The following is a 17,573-nucleotide window of genomic DNA, read 5'->3' as shown; positions in this document are numbered from 1 at the left end:
ATAAATCGATATTTTATCTTTAAAAATGGTATTTCCCGGGGCTTAAAAGCAAATGCCTATATTTTTAAATAATATAATTATGAGCAGAAGCGGTTTTAAACATTATAATGATTTATTTCCGGTACTTTAAAAACCCACAAATAATTGTCAGTTTTCCATTTGCCTTCATCTAAAAACTTCAATAATTTATGATCAATTTTGTTGTAGAAAAACCTATCATGCGTTACTTTGCTAGTCACCTTATGTTAAACCTACCCACTATAATTAAACAAAGCCAAGTTTAGTACAGTATCAAAATGCAAATTCATTTATTTGGCTATTTGGGCAATCACAGCCTGTTATTTACATAAAACAAATTTTTCGAAGACACTCTCTATTCGAAATACTGTTAACAATTATTTACAGGGCATCCACATTGGCCCACGGACTACGGACTACGTACTAAGTTAAATAAATAAAATTACGGAATCACGGAATCACGGAATCACGAGCAGCCCAATCTAGTGCTGCATCTTGTTGGATTTCGCTAGGGTGAGTGAACTGCCGATGCGACGGCGATCGTAGAAGGGTTCCGGCTGTTTCAGAGCTCCGATGGCGGTGACTGCGGCAAAACTCGATCCGGCGGGCTCCTCGTACATCACATGACCCACCTGCTGCAGATAGGAGCTGACACTGGAGTCCACCTCCTGCTCGTAGCTGACGCGCATGGGAGCCAACTGGTGGTGCAAACGGCCGTCGTTCACCGCCGACGAGAGGGTTTCGCCACGCAGCAGGTACTTCATAATCACCTGGCCAGTTGGAAATCCCAATTCCATTTTCAAATTCAATCTTCAACGAAGTAAATCATGTAAAATACTCACGGCTGCCACACTGGTGGTGATGCGGGTGCCACCTGCTGCTCCGACCAGCAGACGCACATTGCCATCCTGGTCGACCACGATGCACGGACTCATCGAGGACATGGGCCGCTTGCCGGGATAAATGTAGTTGGCCGGGGAGGCGGGCACCCCGAAGCCATTGACCACGCCGGGCGTGGAGAAGTCGTCCATCTCGTCGTTCAGGATGATGCCCGTCTGCGGAGAGGCCACCTTGGAGCCAAAACTAAGGAGGAGTAGACGCCGCGTTAATGCAATTCAGGGTGACAGAGATATGTTGTATGAAACTATAATAATGATGTAGCGCATCTTTTAGACTACAACCTTTGTTTTTACAAACTACATATTTATAGGCTAAAAAAAAAACCTTTAAAATATTGTATTACATAACAATCTGTCTTGTTATTATAAACTAAACATATTATAACTAAAAAACAATATGTTATGATCAGAGCGTAAATAACGATATGTAACTTTTCTCATCGAATTTTAATTTAAAAAGTCAATTGAACACTACTTTAAAATCTAGCCAAGGGACTATTAAACTATAACCTTTACATTTAATTTACATTTATAATTTCTATTTATATAAAAAAGGTCTAAAAAATGTTAACAAGTTTGTCAACTAAAACAGGCTGGATCGATTATGCTTAAGTTTTGTTTACAATTGTTCGTAAATGTTTGAAACCAATAACCTTTTCTAAAAACCCTTGTGGTTAAAGTTGCTTATAGTATTGCTAAAAAGGCTTTGATATAATTAAATTTCTTTGTAAATTGCAGCCGAACGAATAAACACAAATAAATAAATAATTCGTTTAAGTAATAACCTTAGTTGCATGATAAACGAGAAAAGATAATTGATTAGATCATATTTTTATGTTTCTTACTGAATTTATAATATAATATGTAGCCAGATAAGAAATTTTTGTATTGTCGAAATAGACTTTTAAACGAAATAAATAAATTGAGAACTTAAAGACTAGCGAATTGATAAAGACATATAAATCACAAATCACAAAGGGACTAGGGCATTACCAGCCAATCGAGCAAACAAATTAAACTTGAGTATATGAGTAATAAAATCATTTTACTTACTAGTTATTGATGGTGCTGGTGATGGAGACGGCATCTCCATTGGTGGCCAGGACATTCATGTGGGCGGTGCCGTGGTCCTCCTCCACGGTGAAGTTGGCGCCGTAGTCCAGATACTCCTGCGACGTCCGGTCGTCGTGGATCAGCTTCCTGATGCTCTCGAGGAACTCTGGCTGCAGCATCCGCTCCAGCGTGCCATTGATGGAGTCCCCGTTCACGGGGTCGGCATACATATCGCCCAAATTGGTCCGCTGGCCGTAGGCATGCTTGAAGGCCTCCACGGCGCGCTGCCAGTAGATCTCCTCGTTGTCCGTGTTCAGTTCGGACATCAGGTTGAGGATGAAGGTCAGCACTGGCCCGCTGCTGGGCATGGGCGTGGAGTAGAGCGTGTATCTGTTGCTCACATGGGCCGCCACATGGCCATCGCTCTCCCAGCGGACCTTGTAGTCGCGCAGGTCCTGCTCCGTGATGGTGCCGTTCAGCGCACGGATGTCCTCGACGAACTTGCGACCCGTCTCGCCGCCATCGTAGAACTCCTTGGCCCCGTTCTCGGCGATCCGCTCCAGCGTGTCCGCCAGGGCACTGCGCTTCATGAAGTCCCCCTCCACGAAGGCCTCGCCATTTTCGTTGAGGAACATCGAAGATAGGCCGGGATCCGCCCGGATATTGGCAATCTTTTGACGAATGGCAGAGGCCAGATAGCGCGACACAACGTGACCCTCGCGCGCCAACTTAATGGCCGGCTCGAAGAGACGCTTCCAGGGCAGGACGCCGTAGCGACGATGCATCTCCCAGTAGCCCAGAATCTCGCCGGGCACAGCTCCCGCCCAGGCGCCCGTGATCTCCGACTGGCCCACGAACATGTCCTTGTGGGCAGCCGCCGGTGCCGATTCCCTGGCAATCAGGGTCTCCACCTTGCGCGTGCTCCTTGTGTAAATGACGGCCACGAGGCCACCACCAATGCCCATCGAGTGGGGCAACAGCAGGCCCTCGCAAAGGAGCGTTGCGATGGATGCGTCCACGGCCGATCCGCCATCGGTCAGCACATCACCGCCCACGGCGGCGCATCCGATCCCGTTGGACACGACGGCTCCACTGACATACCGCCCATCCCGATCCCGCAATCCAAAGACCAGGCCCAAGGTCAAAGCCGTCACCATCACGGCCGCCAGTAGCAGCCATAGGAATAGCTTCATACTCCACACTATCCTGTAAGCATAAAGAAGTGCAAACGATCATCATCAGCCATGCGATCTGCGATCTGCGATCGTCATCACACCCGCGAGACTGAAGAGCTCGTTGGGCTGGTCAAGTGGAGTGCCGATTAGCTTTGATTTCGATTTCGAAGCCGCTATCGGAACGCCTGCGATTCGAATCCACTCCGAAATAGGTAATACCCTGCTATACGTGTCAGTCCTATCAAGACAAAGTATCTCCTTCTATTTTTGAACAATAATAATATAATATTTTATATAACCTGATGTTATTCAATCTATATCTAGTCATCTTTACCTTTTGATTAAATTCAATGATTATTCTTTATATAAAAAAAAAAATTATTTTTCAGATATTTATATTTGAATAATACAAATATTAAGTAAAACAATTGTCTACGTGTTGTACCCGTAAAAGTAAACCAGTAAATAAAAAAAAATTGTTAAAGTGTTGTACCCATAAAAGTAAACCAAAGAGTGTCCAAGATGGATAAGATAAAAATGAAATGCCAACATGATAATAGGGACTGTAATCTATGGCCATTGAAGCCCAGTTAAATCAAATTAACCGAATCATTGCGTTCGATCTAACCGCAAACAAGGTGAATGAAAACAACTATCTCAAGACTCAGTAGCTCTCCCATTATAAAAGCCCTATCAATGCCCTGCTCTCTGGAGCTGGAGTGTCCCATGACAAAGGGATGTCCTCGGGTTGTCCCGAGGACATGCAGGGCATGTCCATTTACATGTACCGGATGAGTCCGGAAATACCTTCTACGGCTGGCTTATCTATATTGGAGTGTTCTCCGATAGCAGTCCATAAAAACGCCAACAGGCCATTGATCGTAAAACTCAAGCGCTATTAACAAGCAATTTTCTATAATTAACGTAGATTTATCAGGGGGGAAATTCGCAAATATTTCTATTTAGTGCATGTCACGGCGCAAAAATTTGAGACTCAAAGGATTAAAGCCCCTTTATCCGTCTTTATCAATGGTGGCCTTTTCGGGAATGCCAAAGTCAAAGAACTGTAAAAGTTTATGGGGATGGTCTTTGAACCAAAATTCCTTAATATATTGGGTCCACAAAACAATTATATGCGTGTGCACTTGATTATGAAGCGATCTTTAAACAACTGATAAAAAGTGGCAACTATTATATGGCTGAATACTTGAAGGGGTTCAATGGAAAATGATATAACATTTATTAAAGGCAAAAGGATCAAGAACAGAATGGAAAATACATGTATTAAGTTTTCCTAGTATGATAAGATACAAAAATATATATTAAAGACAAAAGGATAAAAAGGAAACATTAAAATAGAAACGATAATTTACCTAGCGAGCCGAAAAAAAGTAATCACAAGACACTTTTCGGATGCCCTATGATAAGATACAATGTGATCTTCGCTGGTATGCGCAATGAAAACATCTTTTAATTACAGAATCTATGGAAAGGGAGATCTCAGGTAAACAGCTCCAATCAGAGAACCGAAAACAAATTTCTATCTATCACTCTGCTAGGCATTTCTGCTCCGTCATCGAAATTGACTCGTGTCTGCCGCAGAGCGCACAGATAAGTATAAAGTATAGTTATGTGCTGACGTTACCGGGAGGTACGAAAGTCATCTTTGGTCGATTGGCAGGTGTAAATAGTATAGTGGGTATAGGTAAGTATGTAGTCGGATGGTACGGCAACTCATAGATAGAGTTTTGTGTCCAAATAAAGCCCGTGCAATTCACGGTCATTCCCACCGATAATTGCGATGCGGTTCTCATGAATTATGCAAATATATACAGGGGGCTATGCGCTTATTAGAAACCAGTTTTTAGCGCGTTAGCTATTAGCGTTCAACGTATTTAGCCAGCAAATCAATCCCGTAATTGTCGCATTCAAAGGCAGTTGCTCCATAAGTGTTTTATTCAAAACGATATCGCGTCATATCCATAAAACAGAGCTGAATGAACGCTCTCAAAGAATTCCCGTGTTGTTCTTGGGCCGTCATAAACTTCATTCCCATTATGAGCGGCCATATCTCAGCCACGTACTATATCTTATGGTGTATCGTAAAGCGTGGCAATCAAGCGCTAAACCCGCTAATTGCCGACTTTCGACAGCTTTTTGATAAACTGCAAGCCCATCTAAAGAGTGGACTTGCGCAGAACTCTTAAAACGAACTCTGGATTATGGCAAATACGCATTTGGGGTACAGAGTACTAATATGCACTTAACAAAGACGCCAAATATGATATCTTGTAGACCAGATTTGATCACCTAGCAAATTCGAAAAATCCCTTCTTTAATTTACTTAACGATATAATAGTCATATTTGTAGATTCATCTTATCTGCTGTCACGATCTAATTGCTTACCCAATGCTAGAAATTTACTGACTTGCAACTAAACTACGGGTAACACTGATACAAACTCGATGTTTCAATTATTTTTATTTTTTATTTTTCCTTTTTTGCCGTCCTTTGTACGTCAAATGCTTAATGTGACAAAATAATGTGTTCAACTTGGTTTTTGCTGACAATTATATTTACACAAGTGGAACAATGATAATTTATCGGTTCTGTGACGATGTTGTTGCCTCAGCAAAAACGTGTAAAATGTTTGCAATTTCCTGACTGGCGGAACTAAAAATGATTGAATTATGAATCACATAGAAAAATAATTTCTCTATTTATCTTACTTTTAAGCTAGTTTAAAAGTTGCTAAATTTTCGTCAGTTATTGCTCATTGGAATCTTCATAAATTTGTCCTGCTCGCATTTACGTAAAATCGTTTAGTTAAAAAAATAAATGAGCCCAACAATGTAGTGTCATAAGCCCATAACTTGTGTTTGACCCCTATTCAATTTCAAATGCTTTTGACATGCCAGGTGACCGTTTTAATTAAAGTGTCTAGCTCCAGCTTGCTTTTAATATTTATATGGGGTAGGCCATAAATTGTTTATGGTTGAACTATTATAACTCGAACTTTGCTATTGAAGAGTTATTATGTAGTTTTATTGATACAGAGATTTAGATTATTTGAAATGAGAAACTTTTTAAATTACTATAACACTCTGATGTACTTTTTGGAAATATAAAAATAAAATGCAAACATTTTAGTTGAACCAGGATCTTAGGATTATTTTATATTCAGTCCCGAATAAACTGTTTAAAATATTATATTTTATCTACTTGATTACAACTCTTAGTGGTTCCAGTTACAAAAGTACGACTGTATTTGCATTGTATTTACCGTTGTTTGTCACCATTCTTACCTCATTTTACGTGATTACCGCAGCGAATGATATAGGTGTATTTACAAAGAGGTAATATTTAAGAGCAAAACCGGCAAAAGTTGGAAGCCTTGGCCAAAAAACACAGAAACACCAAGAACAACAACAAGTTTCAAAAGCACGAAAACAAAAAAATATTAACAACAGATGAAAAAAAAGAAGAAGTGATCTGCGAATTTTGGGGGCCAACAATATGCCAATAATGTTCCGTTCGATTTCCAACAGCTCCCGCCTGCGAGCACCACTTTTGATCGACTGATGGCGCTAATCCGCTGGAGCTCGAGCACATCGGCTCTCTTTCGATGCTAACTGTATATTCCCTGCACACGACCCATCGAAAGAGCGAAAGAGATAACGCTGGAGCGCTGGAACGGTGCAGCTGTGGAGCCTCGAAGCGAGAGACCAAAAGCGAAAGAGCGAGAGAGCGAGCGATCGGCTTCGAGCTTGACCGCCAAAGCTCGAGCGGCAAGGTAGCGCTGCTGACGCGTTGGAATCTGGCTGGAATTGGAATTGGATTGACACCGACACACAAATATCGTATCGATTTTAGAGGCCAAACTCGATTTAAATATCGAAATTAAAGCCAACTTAAAAAAAACTACAACCAGAATCGGCTAAAATTAAAAACAAACCAAATAAAATATATCAATATAATTACTTCCAACAAAAAAAACAACTCCACTTTGACTTAAAAAACTTTTATATAATGTTTTTGTATTTATAGCTAACAATTGAATTAATTATATTAATTTTTTTATATGGAAAGTTATTTTTTATGCGTTTTAATCTATTCGAATAATTAATTAATAGTATATAATGGTTATTGGTATTTTATACAATTGCATTTAATCATCTATTTTATTCAAAAATTTCTTTATAATTAGATATCGTATCGATTTAAAAAAATTATTTGAGTCCTTTTGCATTTTTATGTTTTTTAATGTTTTCTATTATATTAAGCATAAAATTAATAAATCAATATTTTAAACAAAATAAGTGGCTACATATTGTTAGACCACAGATCATATATTTCCCAATTTTAACAGTTCTTTGGTTTCGATGATTATCTAGTATGGAATTATGATTATCTAGTATAAGACTATGCCCATGTTATTGGAGACCTTCAATTTAGTTGTAATTGGCCGCAATAAATTGAGTGTGACTATTCAACGCCAGAGTGATTGGGTGCTGAGTAGGGCTACGTCTGCTTAACTTAACTATGTATGTATGTATGTTTCTGGGTTGCGAAGCGTTGGTCCAGTTGGTCCAGTTGGCCGAGTGGTCCGATCGATTCTGGCCGGGATTAGCGCCAGCGCTCGTGCACCGCCGACGCCTGCAGGATGGTCTTGTGGAGCCGCTGTTGCTTCGCTTCGATGTTGGTGGTGCTCCTGTTTCCCATCTTGCGACGATGCGAGCGTTGCGAGTGATTCGAGTGATTCGAGTGATCCGAGTGATCCGAGTGACGGGAGTGCTGGGAGCAGCGCTGGAAACTGGGCAGCGGCGCCTTCTTCTCGTGGGCCAGCTCCGTGAAGGCCAGCTTGCGGCGCTGCTGCGGCGGTATCTGGTTGCAGTTGCTCAGCTGGTGGATGTGGAGCGTTCGCTCCAGGTCGAACTTGCGGTCGCAGAACTTGCACAGGCTGCCGGCGGCCAGGATGGTGCTGCTGTCCCGCTGGCGGCGTCCCCGGAAGCGGGCCTCGAAGTCATCGTCGTGGGTGTACCGATGGGCACCCAGCAGCGATCGGATGTGGAACATTGCGCCGCAAATGCGGCACGAGTAGCTGGGCAGCTGGTGATGGTGATGCTGCACATAGCTGCCCAGCTCCTGAGCACCCTCCTTGCCCTCATCCTTCAGCTGTTGGCCGGACTTGGTCGTCGTCCCGCTGGACGTTCGATGGGCGGCCAGCAGGGCCGCCATCTGCGCCGCCTCGGCCTCGTAATCCCGGGGCGTCAAGCCATTGCGGCGCGGAGATTCCAGATACACTATTGAGAAATTAGTGAATTTAAAAAAATAGCTTAAAAAGGGTATATACAGATAAATTAATAATATTAAAGCGAATACCAACATATTATTTAATATTTCTAAAAAACCAATAATTACTACTTAAAAAAGCCACATACCAAAGTATTAAAAAAAGTTTCATACGATATTATGATCCCTAAGAACACCATATTTTATGGGTTTGTAGGTTACTGTAGTAAATATATCTGAATAATAAGTTCTAGGCGATATTAAAGCGACTATATACATTTTATTAAATATTTCTTATACTTAAACACTAAAGGCTTAGCTTTTTTTATTTTTTAAGATGTCCGATTTTTTATATAAATTGAGACACCTACACCCATATTAAATGGGTTTATTATGGAATATAATGTATTACTATCTGATGCTCGTAGAGATCTCTAAACAACTGTTTCTACAGATCCTTGAAGATTACTAGCACTCTCTATGTCTTTAGACTTTAAATTGGATATTACTTCCGTAATACTATAGTTCTGGGCTGCATACCAAATTTGGTGGCCGTAGCTTTGCTCATTGCCAAGATCACATAGAAAACCGAATCCCAAAACCAAATCACTCACCATTGTAACCACCGCGTGTCCGCTTCTCATACTTTTCCGCTTTCTCTTGAGAGCTCGTTTCCTCCTGGATTTTGGGTGGTTTGGGTGGCACCTGTGGTGGCGGCTTATTGGCATGCTTGCGTCGGTGGACTCCGTGGCCAGTTGAGACGACGCCCCCTGCCCCGCCCACTGCCGCTCCGCCCGTACCGCGTTTCATCGGACGGATTGGGGCGTTTGCCCGGTTGGATTCGGACAGGTAGATCAGCTTGCGCTCCACCGCCTTGCGGGCGTTCTCCACCTCCGCCGCCGCCAAGTCCTGCGCCTGAGTCTTGGGACGGGTGTGGGTGTGGGTGTGGGCGTGGGTGTGGGCGTGGCGCTTGCCACGCTTCACCTTTGTGGTCTTTTGAGGCTTGTTCATCTCGCGTGTGTATGTGCTCTTTTTGTTTTCCAGCTTCAGCGCTTCAGCTCGATGTCAGTCGGTGTAAAACCAATTCTGATCCGGAGGGCTAGAATCCTGAAGTGAAGTTAGTTCCATGGGGTGCTTGGGAAACTAAAAAGTGATAATCATTGTTAACATTTTTTAATAAACATTAGTAAGAGTTTTTAAAAGTATTAAAAGAAAGAGCTTTTAAATCAATTTAATATAAAGACAAATTGTTAAAATTTGTGTGTGATTTGAAATGCTTTTTAAATATATTTGTATTTACTAAACAAAATTTAGCTTTTTAAATTTTTGTTAAAATGTTTTAAAAGTGTTAACTTTTAATAACTGTCATAACTTTTGAAATTGAAATACCAGCCCTATATTAATGCCATAAATCGATGGGTTAGAACTTTGCTAACTTTACTCAAATGTACATTACCCAAAATGTAATTACCCAAGTCTCAATCCATGGATTGAGTCCACGGTAATCAGTATTTTCCTGTTAAGTATCGACGGTCACACCGACCACCGCGTGCAGTGAACTTTTTTTTCTGCCAGCGCAGAAAAAGCAGCAAAAAGCTGGAAAAAACAGCATAAATCGCCGTGTCGAGACGATTGAAACGCGCGCCCGCCTTTTGAGAGGACTGCCAACCGTTTGCCGTTTTAATTTTTGGCCCCGAATCCGGAATATGAGTGATACGCGTGAGCAGATACTGGAGCAAATCAAAGTGCAAGGCGATCTCGTCCGTCAATTGAAAACAGCGAAGGAGTCGAAGGAGAAGGTCAGTTTTAAGTTCCACTTCCAGTAGCCCCCCGCCCCCTTTCCAGTGCCATCCCGCTTTGTGTGTGTACAATGGAATAAGTGTAAAAATAATTGTTGCTGTAATTATTAACCCTGCTTTCGTCATCAAATCCAAAATGCCACTCCATATTTCATCAGATTCAAAAAAACACACACATGCTGCCTCGCTGGCATTTGGATTTGTTTGGTCTTTTCTTTTTTGGGTTTTTGAGGGTTTTGCAGTGTAATTAGATTGCATTCAACAGCAGAAGAGTAAAGAAAGGAAATTAAAAGACCGCGCATACTTTCACATTTACATTCGTGCCAGTCTGTTGTTATTGTTGTCTCGCTCTAGCCAACAGCAAAGGGCACAGCTTCCTTTTTTGCGCCAGTGTGCGTGTGTGTTCAACTCAGTGATGCCAACAATCGATTTTAAAATATAGCTTAATTAATTAAATTTCAATAAAAAAAATCGAAATTCTTTTTTTTAGATTACAATACATAAAGAAGACTTTCTTCTAATTAAAACGGCAAAGTGTGAAAGCGCCAAAGAAAATTACAAGTTCTATTTTAATTTTCAAAGCAAAATCCCAAAAACAATCAGATATTTCTGAAAACAGTCTATATATTTTCTTTTGGCATTTACTCTTCTGAATTCAAATTGATTTATTGATAATTATCAAAATCATTGTGTGAGCTTTCGTCAAAGATTTATGTTAGAATTCGGATTTGGCTTAAATAAATAACCTCCTAAACAGCTGACTTGGCAACACTGTGTGTGTGTTCTATGACCGACTGACTGACTAAGCGAAAGACTGGTCAAACAGGAGGCATGTACAAGAGGCACATGGTGGTTATAGTGACTGTATCAAAAACCTGCTAGACCACAAACCGATCCGAGATATAATGACTGCAACATGTGATTTAGGCTATAAGGAATTCGTAGTTTACGGGGCTTGCACCGATTGCAACTAAAAATGTTTCGTGATTTTTGGTTTTATATATATTTTACTTTTTCTTTTAATTTATCCGATTTTTTTTAACTGCATACATGTTTGTTTAATACCCTTTTACCTTATTTTTTGTTTCTAATAATCCATAAATATTTTAAAGCACTTTTCTAAAAAAAAAAATGTGCAATACAAAAAAAAAAAAATTGTTCTTAAATGTATAAAATGTATGTACGTACTTTTAGATGGTTTATTGATCGTGAACAAAAGAAAATTGGTTTCCGTTAAAAAAACGAATAAAAGTAGCCCAAAATTTGCGTAGCAAATGGTGGGAACCCAAATGGTTGCGGGTGTGTGTATGCAATAATGGCCGCCAGGATCAGCTGTTTAACGGGAATCTAGCTGTGTGTGATAGTGTCCTTGAATTTTTGAGCTTCCAGCTTCCATTAAATCGCGTCACTTTCCTGTTTTTTTGCGTTTCAAGTGCTAAAAAAAAAGTGTTAAATCGCAAAAACTTGTTTTCCAAACGAGGAACAACAAAAAATTCATCGCTGACGGTCAATGGAACGCAATATTGTATTATAATTATTATTTGTTGCTTCAGCTGCACAAGTACACATACAAACACACTGTCACACTTCATTTCTTCTCACCACCAAACACACTCTAGATGTAAAATAAGCAAAAATTATTGTTGTTGTTGTTTAATTAGGTTTGAAAAGTTGCAAAAGAAAGTTAAGTTGTTGCAAAAAAAAAAAGAAAATTAAGAAAAAAGAAAAAAAATCACATGTTGCGTTCAATTGGCCGCCAGTGGCGCTGTAGTGCTGCGTTTCAGTGTGCAACGTTCCAGACGGCGCCCTCTGGCGGCGGGCGTGCCAACTCGTCCGGCGTTCCAGCCCAACGTCAACAACAACAACAACAGCCACAAAAACAACAAGCACAAGAACAAGAACAACAACAACAACAACAACATGAGCAACTGCTGCAGGTTAGCAACTAAGCATATTAGCCTGACCTTTTCCCCCATTTGTAAGGTGTGTCCCCCATCCTCTATTGCAGATCGATGAGCAGGTGGCCCGTTTGCTGGCCTTGAAGGCCAAATTGGGTGGCGATGCCGCCCCCACCAATCAGAAGTTCACGCTGAAGACCCCAAAGGGCACCAGGGACTATGGACCCCAGCAGATGACCCTTCGCCAAGGTGTCCTCGATAAGATCGTTCAGGTCTTCAAGCGCCACGGCGGCGAGGCCATCGATACACCCGTCTTTGAACTGAAGGTGAGTTTATTATCCAATTCGAGAAGATCTTTTATAAGTTGTGTTAAAACAGTAACAGTTATTCGAAGTTGTTGTTTGTTAATCATCAAGTGATGTAAGGATAAATATATTAGGGTTTTTAAAAGCAACCCATTAAATAGACACCATTGAAAAAATTCTGAAACAGAATAACCACTTTTAAAGTTATGCAAATGTTTCCGTTGTTTTATAGTTCCTTTTAGTAGAGTAGCTTTCGGTAGTAAGCATTCTGGTAAAACAAGATTATTATGAACATAAAAATAACTAGTCTTATAATCGTAATAGAACCATTTTTTCTACTGATCCAAATATTTGTATTAATATAAAATGTAAATTAGTATATTTATTGGGTCTTCAAATGTGTATTTATAGAAATGCGATAGCACCAAGCTAAACTCATGTTAGGTGATAAAGAGGCAAGTGACTTGAATCCACAGTATAGAGAGCTGTGTTCCTTAAGAGTGTTAAGAGTATTAAATGGTTTAACAGTATAGTAAAGAACTAAACCCTAGGACTTTAAGATAAGATGGTCTATAGGCTATATCCAGTAATCATATACTAAGTATACTGACTGATTTTCCCATTGTTCCATCGCAACAGGAAGTGCTGACGGGCAAATACGGCGAGGACTCCAAGCTGATCTATGACCTGAAGGACCAGGGCGGTGAGATCCTATCGATGCGGTATGACTTGACCGTGCCGCTGGCCCGTTACCTGGCGATGAACAAGATCTCGAGCATCAAGCGCTACCACATCGCCAAGGTGTACCGCCGCGACAATCCGGCGATGACCAAGGGCCGCTATCGTGAGTTCTACCAGTGCGACTTCGATATCGCCGGCACCTACGATCCCATGCTGGCGGATGCCGAGTGCGTCAAGATCGTGGCCGAGATCCTGGACACCCTGGACATTGGCGACTATGTGATAAAGCTGAATCACCGCCAACTGTTGGACGGCATGTTCCAAGCGTGCGGAGTGCCAGCGGACAGTTTCCGCACCATCTGCTCGGCGGTGGATAAGTTGGACAAGGTGAGCTCAATTTAATCACTGGTGAATGAGCTTCGTAGACTAAAGTTCTATTGTATCTTTCTGTTGTAGTCCTCCTGGGCGGATGTGCGCAAGGAGATGGTGACGGAGAAGGGTCTGGACGAGGCGGCAGCGGATCGAATTGGCGAGTACGTGCGTCTGAGTGGCGGTGCCGAGCTGGTGGAGCTGCTGCTGACCGACGAAAAGCTGAAGGCTGTGCCCAATGCGGTGAAGGGTCTGGAGGGTATGCAGCTACTCCTCAAGTACTGCTCGATCTTTGGCCTAGACGAACGCGTTAGCTTCGATCTGAGTCTGGCCCGGGGCCTGGACTACTACACCGGTGTGATCTACGAGGGAGTGCTCAAGGGCGAATCCGCCGTCGTGGGATCTCCGGCGAAGACGACATCGCAGCAGAACGGCGGCGAGCAGGCGAATGAGCCGGCCACCGTGGGCTCTGTGGCCGGCGGCGGTCGCTACGACAACCTGGTGGGCATGTTCGATCCGCGCGGCAAGGCTGTGCCCTGCGTGGGCGTCTCCATTGGCGTGGAGCGCATCTTCAGCGTGCTGGAGGCGCGAGCGGCTGCCAGCGGTCTGAAGCTGCGCACCAGCGACGTGGAGGTCTACGTGGCCTCGGCCCACAAGGGGCTGCACGAGCAGAGACTGAAGGTTCTGAACCAGCTCTGGGACGCGGGCGTAAAGGTGGGTTCAACCTCGAACCATGCGATTTCATACTAACACTCTACCTTCTGCGCAGGCGGAGCACTCTTACAAACTGAATCCCAAGCTGCTGGCGCAGCTGCAGCACTGCGAGGAGCACCAGATACCACTGGTGGTGGTCCTTGGCGACGCGGAGTTGGCCCAGGGATTGGTGAAGCTGCGCGAGGTGACCTCGCGCCAGGAGACCAACGTCAAGCTGGAGGATCTGGCCGCCGAAATCCGGCAGCGCCAGCAGGCCGCCTAGGCTGTTCCTTATTTTTTTTTGTTTTCATGACACTGATATTAGCTTCCGCTCCTAATTTATGAACCACATTAAGCATCGAAGTATACAGATTTTTTTTCCTATTTGTACGTTTTGTATTTTTGGTGTCCTGCCGGAGGCGCCGCGTGCTACTATGCTTAGGTCCACAGTGTAACCATAGGAATCATACCAAAATGAACGCTAAACAGAAACAAATAAACGCTAAAGCGACTCGCATTTAAGCCGGAAACTGTGGTTTTTCTAGGGTTCTCAATTTGGGGAATCCATTTAAGACTTAAAAATGGAAAACAAAGCTCAAGAAATATACTTGAAACCTTAATGCATAAATATTATAGATTTAAATTATTTGTAGGATATTTTTGCTTTTTTTGTTTAAAAAATATGAATAATGATTTTTTTGGTGCCTGATTTGAGTTAACTTTTTGTTAGCTATCCAAAGATTGAATATTTCCTAAAAGTATGCCTTGAAATCAGATACCATATTCCAATAAACACTTATCCATATACTTTCAGGCATTTGCCTTATTCTTTAAGCATTAACTATGAATCATATTGGGTAACCAACAATTACTTAATACTTTTAGGCATGTAAATCCTTTGTGTTTGAAAATACAAAGATTTTTGTTATATCCTAAAACGTATATATATCAAATACCATATCCCAATAAATACTTATCCGATTAGTATAAGGCTTTATACTTTCAGGCTTACTATTTTAACCATGCACATCTTTTTGTTTGTATCTACAAAGACTTCTGTTGTATCATAAAATTGAATACATGTACTAAGTATAGTTAATTCTGTGTGTGATTGGAAATCATATAAATATCATATACTTTTTTTTCTTTAAACCTACTACATCCTAGAATAATTATGTGTACTAATCATAGGTAGTTTCCCTGTCAATAACCTTATTGCCCGCATTAATCTCTTGCAGAACTTTAACCAGGCCACCGGTCAAGATCGGAGTCAGCATAGGGATCGGGAGGAGGCGGAGGAGCAGCGCCGGGGAGCAGCGGGCGGGGCCGTCTGAAGTGGCGGTGGCCAGCATGCCGGAGACGCTGCCCGCGACTGCGACTGCGACGGTGACGGTGACGGCGTCGGGCATCGACTGCACCGTGGCGGTGCTCAAGGTGCCCACGCCCACCCTTCAGCTGCCGGAGGTGTGCAACCTGCAGAGCCTGGGGCTCATCATGGAGCCCAACAACATCAACATCGAGCTCAATCCCGCCGCCCTCGTCACGCCCCCCGTCCTGGAGCCAGTGGGATTCAAGGTTAGTGATTCGAACTTGTATGCGGATACATTTAAGGGGTAGCCCTACGGGTTATCCAGGTGTTGGGAATCCTGTGCGCACTGGTGTTGTTTCCCCCAACTCTTAAAGGTAATGCTCCAAGTCGCCCTGGTGTCCAATGGATCAGCTGCAAGTGCTAAACCATCAGCAAGGGCTGATAGAGGTTCCAACTGGCTTATCCTTATCCTTAGGGTATCGAACTGCCATTGATCTCCGCGATTTACCCCAGTTTTTTGGCTGCTTCTAATCGAAGAGCCTTCTTTTGCGAGCTTTTCTAAGGAATGTTTCCTGCTTTTCCTTAAGAAACTCCTGTCATTAAGAGTTCCTTTTGTAATCTTTTAGCCAATCATTTACATAAATATCAGGAATGGAACTGAAAAGTGAGGCTGTTTTTTTTCCTATACACAAAAAAAGAAGAAAATGAGACCCAGATTTTCAAAAATAACTTTCTTACTTGACAACGCTTTGCTCTACACTTATAAAAAGGGCCATCTCATACATAAATGTTCTTACAATGTATCAAGTGTATTCAAAAAATTCGTTATAGTTTTTTACCAAGGTCACCAACATCTTTTTTTAGTAAACGTACTGGGTTTAGGTTACCTTTCTGCTAATCTCAATAACTATTGGATCCGGGTCACCAAAACCCAGTATTCAGCATTATAACTTATCTTGGTGAAAAAATTAAGTATTTTATGTCCTTTCTCTCAACTTATTTAAAATTTGTATATATTTTTGAATTGTAACTACCCGGGTAATCGTTTTACTAAGCTCATTACCTATTGAATAGGGGTCACCAAACCCAGTATTCAGCATAACAACACGTCTTAAGGCAATATTTCCATTCGCTTTATCTGCTTTACTATTTGATATATATTTTGTTATATAACTATCCCCCTTTTTACCGCTGTGTACCGCTTTTGGCATCTCTTAATTTAATTATGCACAGCACTGAAATGTCAAGCGGTTCGCGGCTGCTCATCGCCTCGTTTTTACACTCGAACTGAGTCCTGATTGAGGCTGTCCCCGCATTTCTCATGCTTCAGTGCGTGCAATTTGATGGCAAGGTGCCAGGACGGAGGGGTGGTTGGGCAGTGGGGGGGTGGCAGAGGGTGGCAGGGCCGCTCCTCATTCAAATGACCCAACGCGACGACGGACTGGTTCTGATTCTGATTCTGATTCTGATTCTGACAGGCGCCGCCACAGAGATCTCTGCCGGCTAATACAGTTTTAATATGAAATTTCGTTTCGTTTCAACGATTGTCCAACAATTTGTTGTTGTGTCTATGCTGCTGCCGCTGACATGTCACTGCGATGAATTTGAAGGTTGCCAGGGGTCGCACAGTGGGCTGGCATGGCCAAAAATTGCAATCGATGCTTAGAAAAAAATGTATTTATTTTAAAATTCTTTAAATTTATGTAACTCAACTTGTTTACTTAAAAACTCATTTAACAAACATGAAAAATAAATAAAAAAAAACTATACCAGGAAGATACATATTTTGTATCAATAACTTTTTCTAGATTCCAATATTTGGTATTAATCTCAACTTAAAAATGTAATTTAGGGAAATAAAACTTTTGTGAGGTTTTTTTGGGTATTTAAAAAAATTGAGAAAATAAAAATTTCTTTAAGCCAGGAAATCAAAATATTTATATTATATATATTATTTAAAGAAGCGATTATTTTATATTATATATTTAAAAGGAAATGTTCCACTGTTCGGAGTGGCTGACGGTGGCAGTGGTGGTGGTGGTGGTGGTGGGATTGCAGTGGATTGTGTTGGGCTAGGATTT

The 17,573-nt window shown here is 41.9% G+C and overlaps 4 protein-coding genes across 6 annotated transcripts in view; 2 read left to right on the top strand and 2 right to left on the bottom strand.

The window, feature by feature from the left end:
- Positions 1–279: 279 nt before the first annotated feature.
- LOC128264330 (scoloptoxin SSD14) lies at positions 280–6,748 on the bottom strand. The gene is made up of 4 exons (XM_052999756.1): positions 6,452–6,748; positions 1,971–3,176; positions 861–1,101; positions 280–788 (listed from the first exon to the last, which is right to left on the bottom strand). The coding sequence occupies exons 1-4, from the start codon at positions 6,454–6,456 to the stop codon at positions 501–503; spliced, it is 1,740 nt and encodes a 579-aa protein (XP_052855716.1). The 5' UTR covers positions 6,457–6,748; the 3' UTR covers positions 280–500.
- Positions 6,749–7,507: 759 nt separating this feature from the next.
- Positions 7,508–9,578, bottom strand: LOC128264337 (uncharacterized). Its single transcript, XM_052999770.1, has 2 exons — positions 9,053–9,578; positions 7,508–8,449 (listed from the first exon to the last, which is right to left on the bottom strand). Exons 1-2 carry the CDS (start codon positions 9,447–9,449, stop codon positions 7,773–7,775), a joined length of 1,074 nt encoding a protein of 357 aa, XP_052855730.1. The 5' UTR covers positions 9,450–9,578; the 3' UTR covers positions 7,508–7,772.
- A 521-nt stretch (positions 9,579–10,099) lies between these two features.
- On the top strand, positions 10,100–14,713 carry LOC128264331 (histidine--tRNA ligase). Of its 3 annotated transcripts, none has more exons than XM_052999758.1 (6): positions 10,100–10,237; positions 11,899–12,174; positions 12,246–12,461; positions 13,080–13,508; positions 13,578–14,204; positions 14,260–14,713. In XM_052999758.1, the coding sequence occupies exons 2-6, from the start codon at positions 11,974–11,976 to the stop codon at positions 14,464–14,466; spliced, it is 1,680 nt and encodes a 559-aa protein (XP_052855718.1). In that variant the 5' UTR covers positions 10,100–10,237; positions 11,899–11,973; the 3' UTR covers positions 14,467–14,713. The 3 variants fall into 3 exon arrangements, with proteins under 3 accessions (XP_052855718.1, XP_052855719.1, XP_052855717.1); XM_052999757.1 differs by having other exon boundaries at positions 10,110–10,237; positions 12,037–12,174; XM_052999759.1 differs by lacking the exon at positions 11,899–12,174 and having other exon boundaries at positions 10,103–10,237.
- The window catches only part of LOC128264333 (uncharacterized), a 56,983-nt gene continuing 49,511 nt past the window's right edge, over positions 10,102–17,573 (top strand). Inside the window, 2 exon segments of the mRNA XM_052999760.1 lie at positions 10,102–10,237; positions 15,422–15,758. Coding sequence (XP_052855720.1) covers positions 15,534–15,758 — 225 coding nt within the window. The 5' untranslated portion in view covers positions 10,102–10,237; positions 15,422–15,533.

This window comes from Drosophila gunungcola, unplaced genomic scaffold, assembly GCF_025200985.1.
Source record: "Drosophila gunungcola strain Sukarami unplaced genomic scaffold, Dgunungcola_SK_2 000066F, whole genome shotgun sequence".
In the NCBI taxonomy this organism is placed as follows: Eukaryota; Metazoa; Arthropoda; class Insecta; order Diptera; family Drosophilidae; genus Drosophila; species Drosophila gunungcola.
The sequence above is the reverse complement of the archived record's forward strand: the minus strand, read 5'-3'. Positions and strand labels throughout refer to the sequence as shown.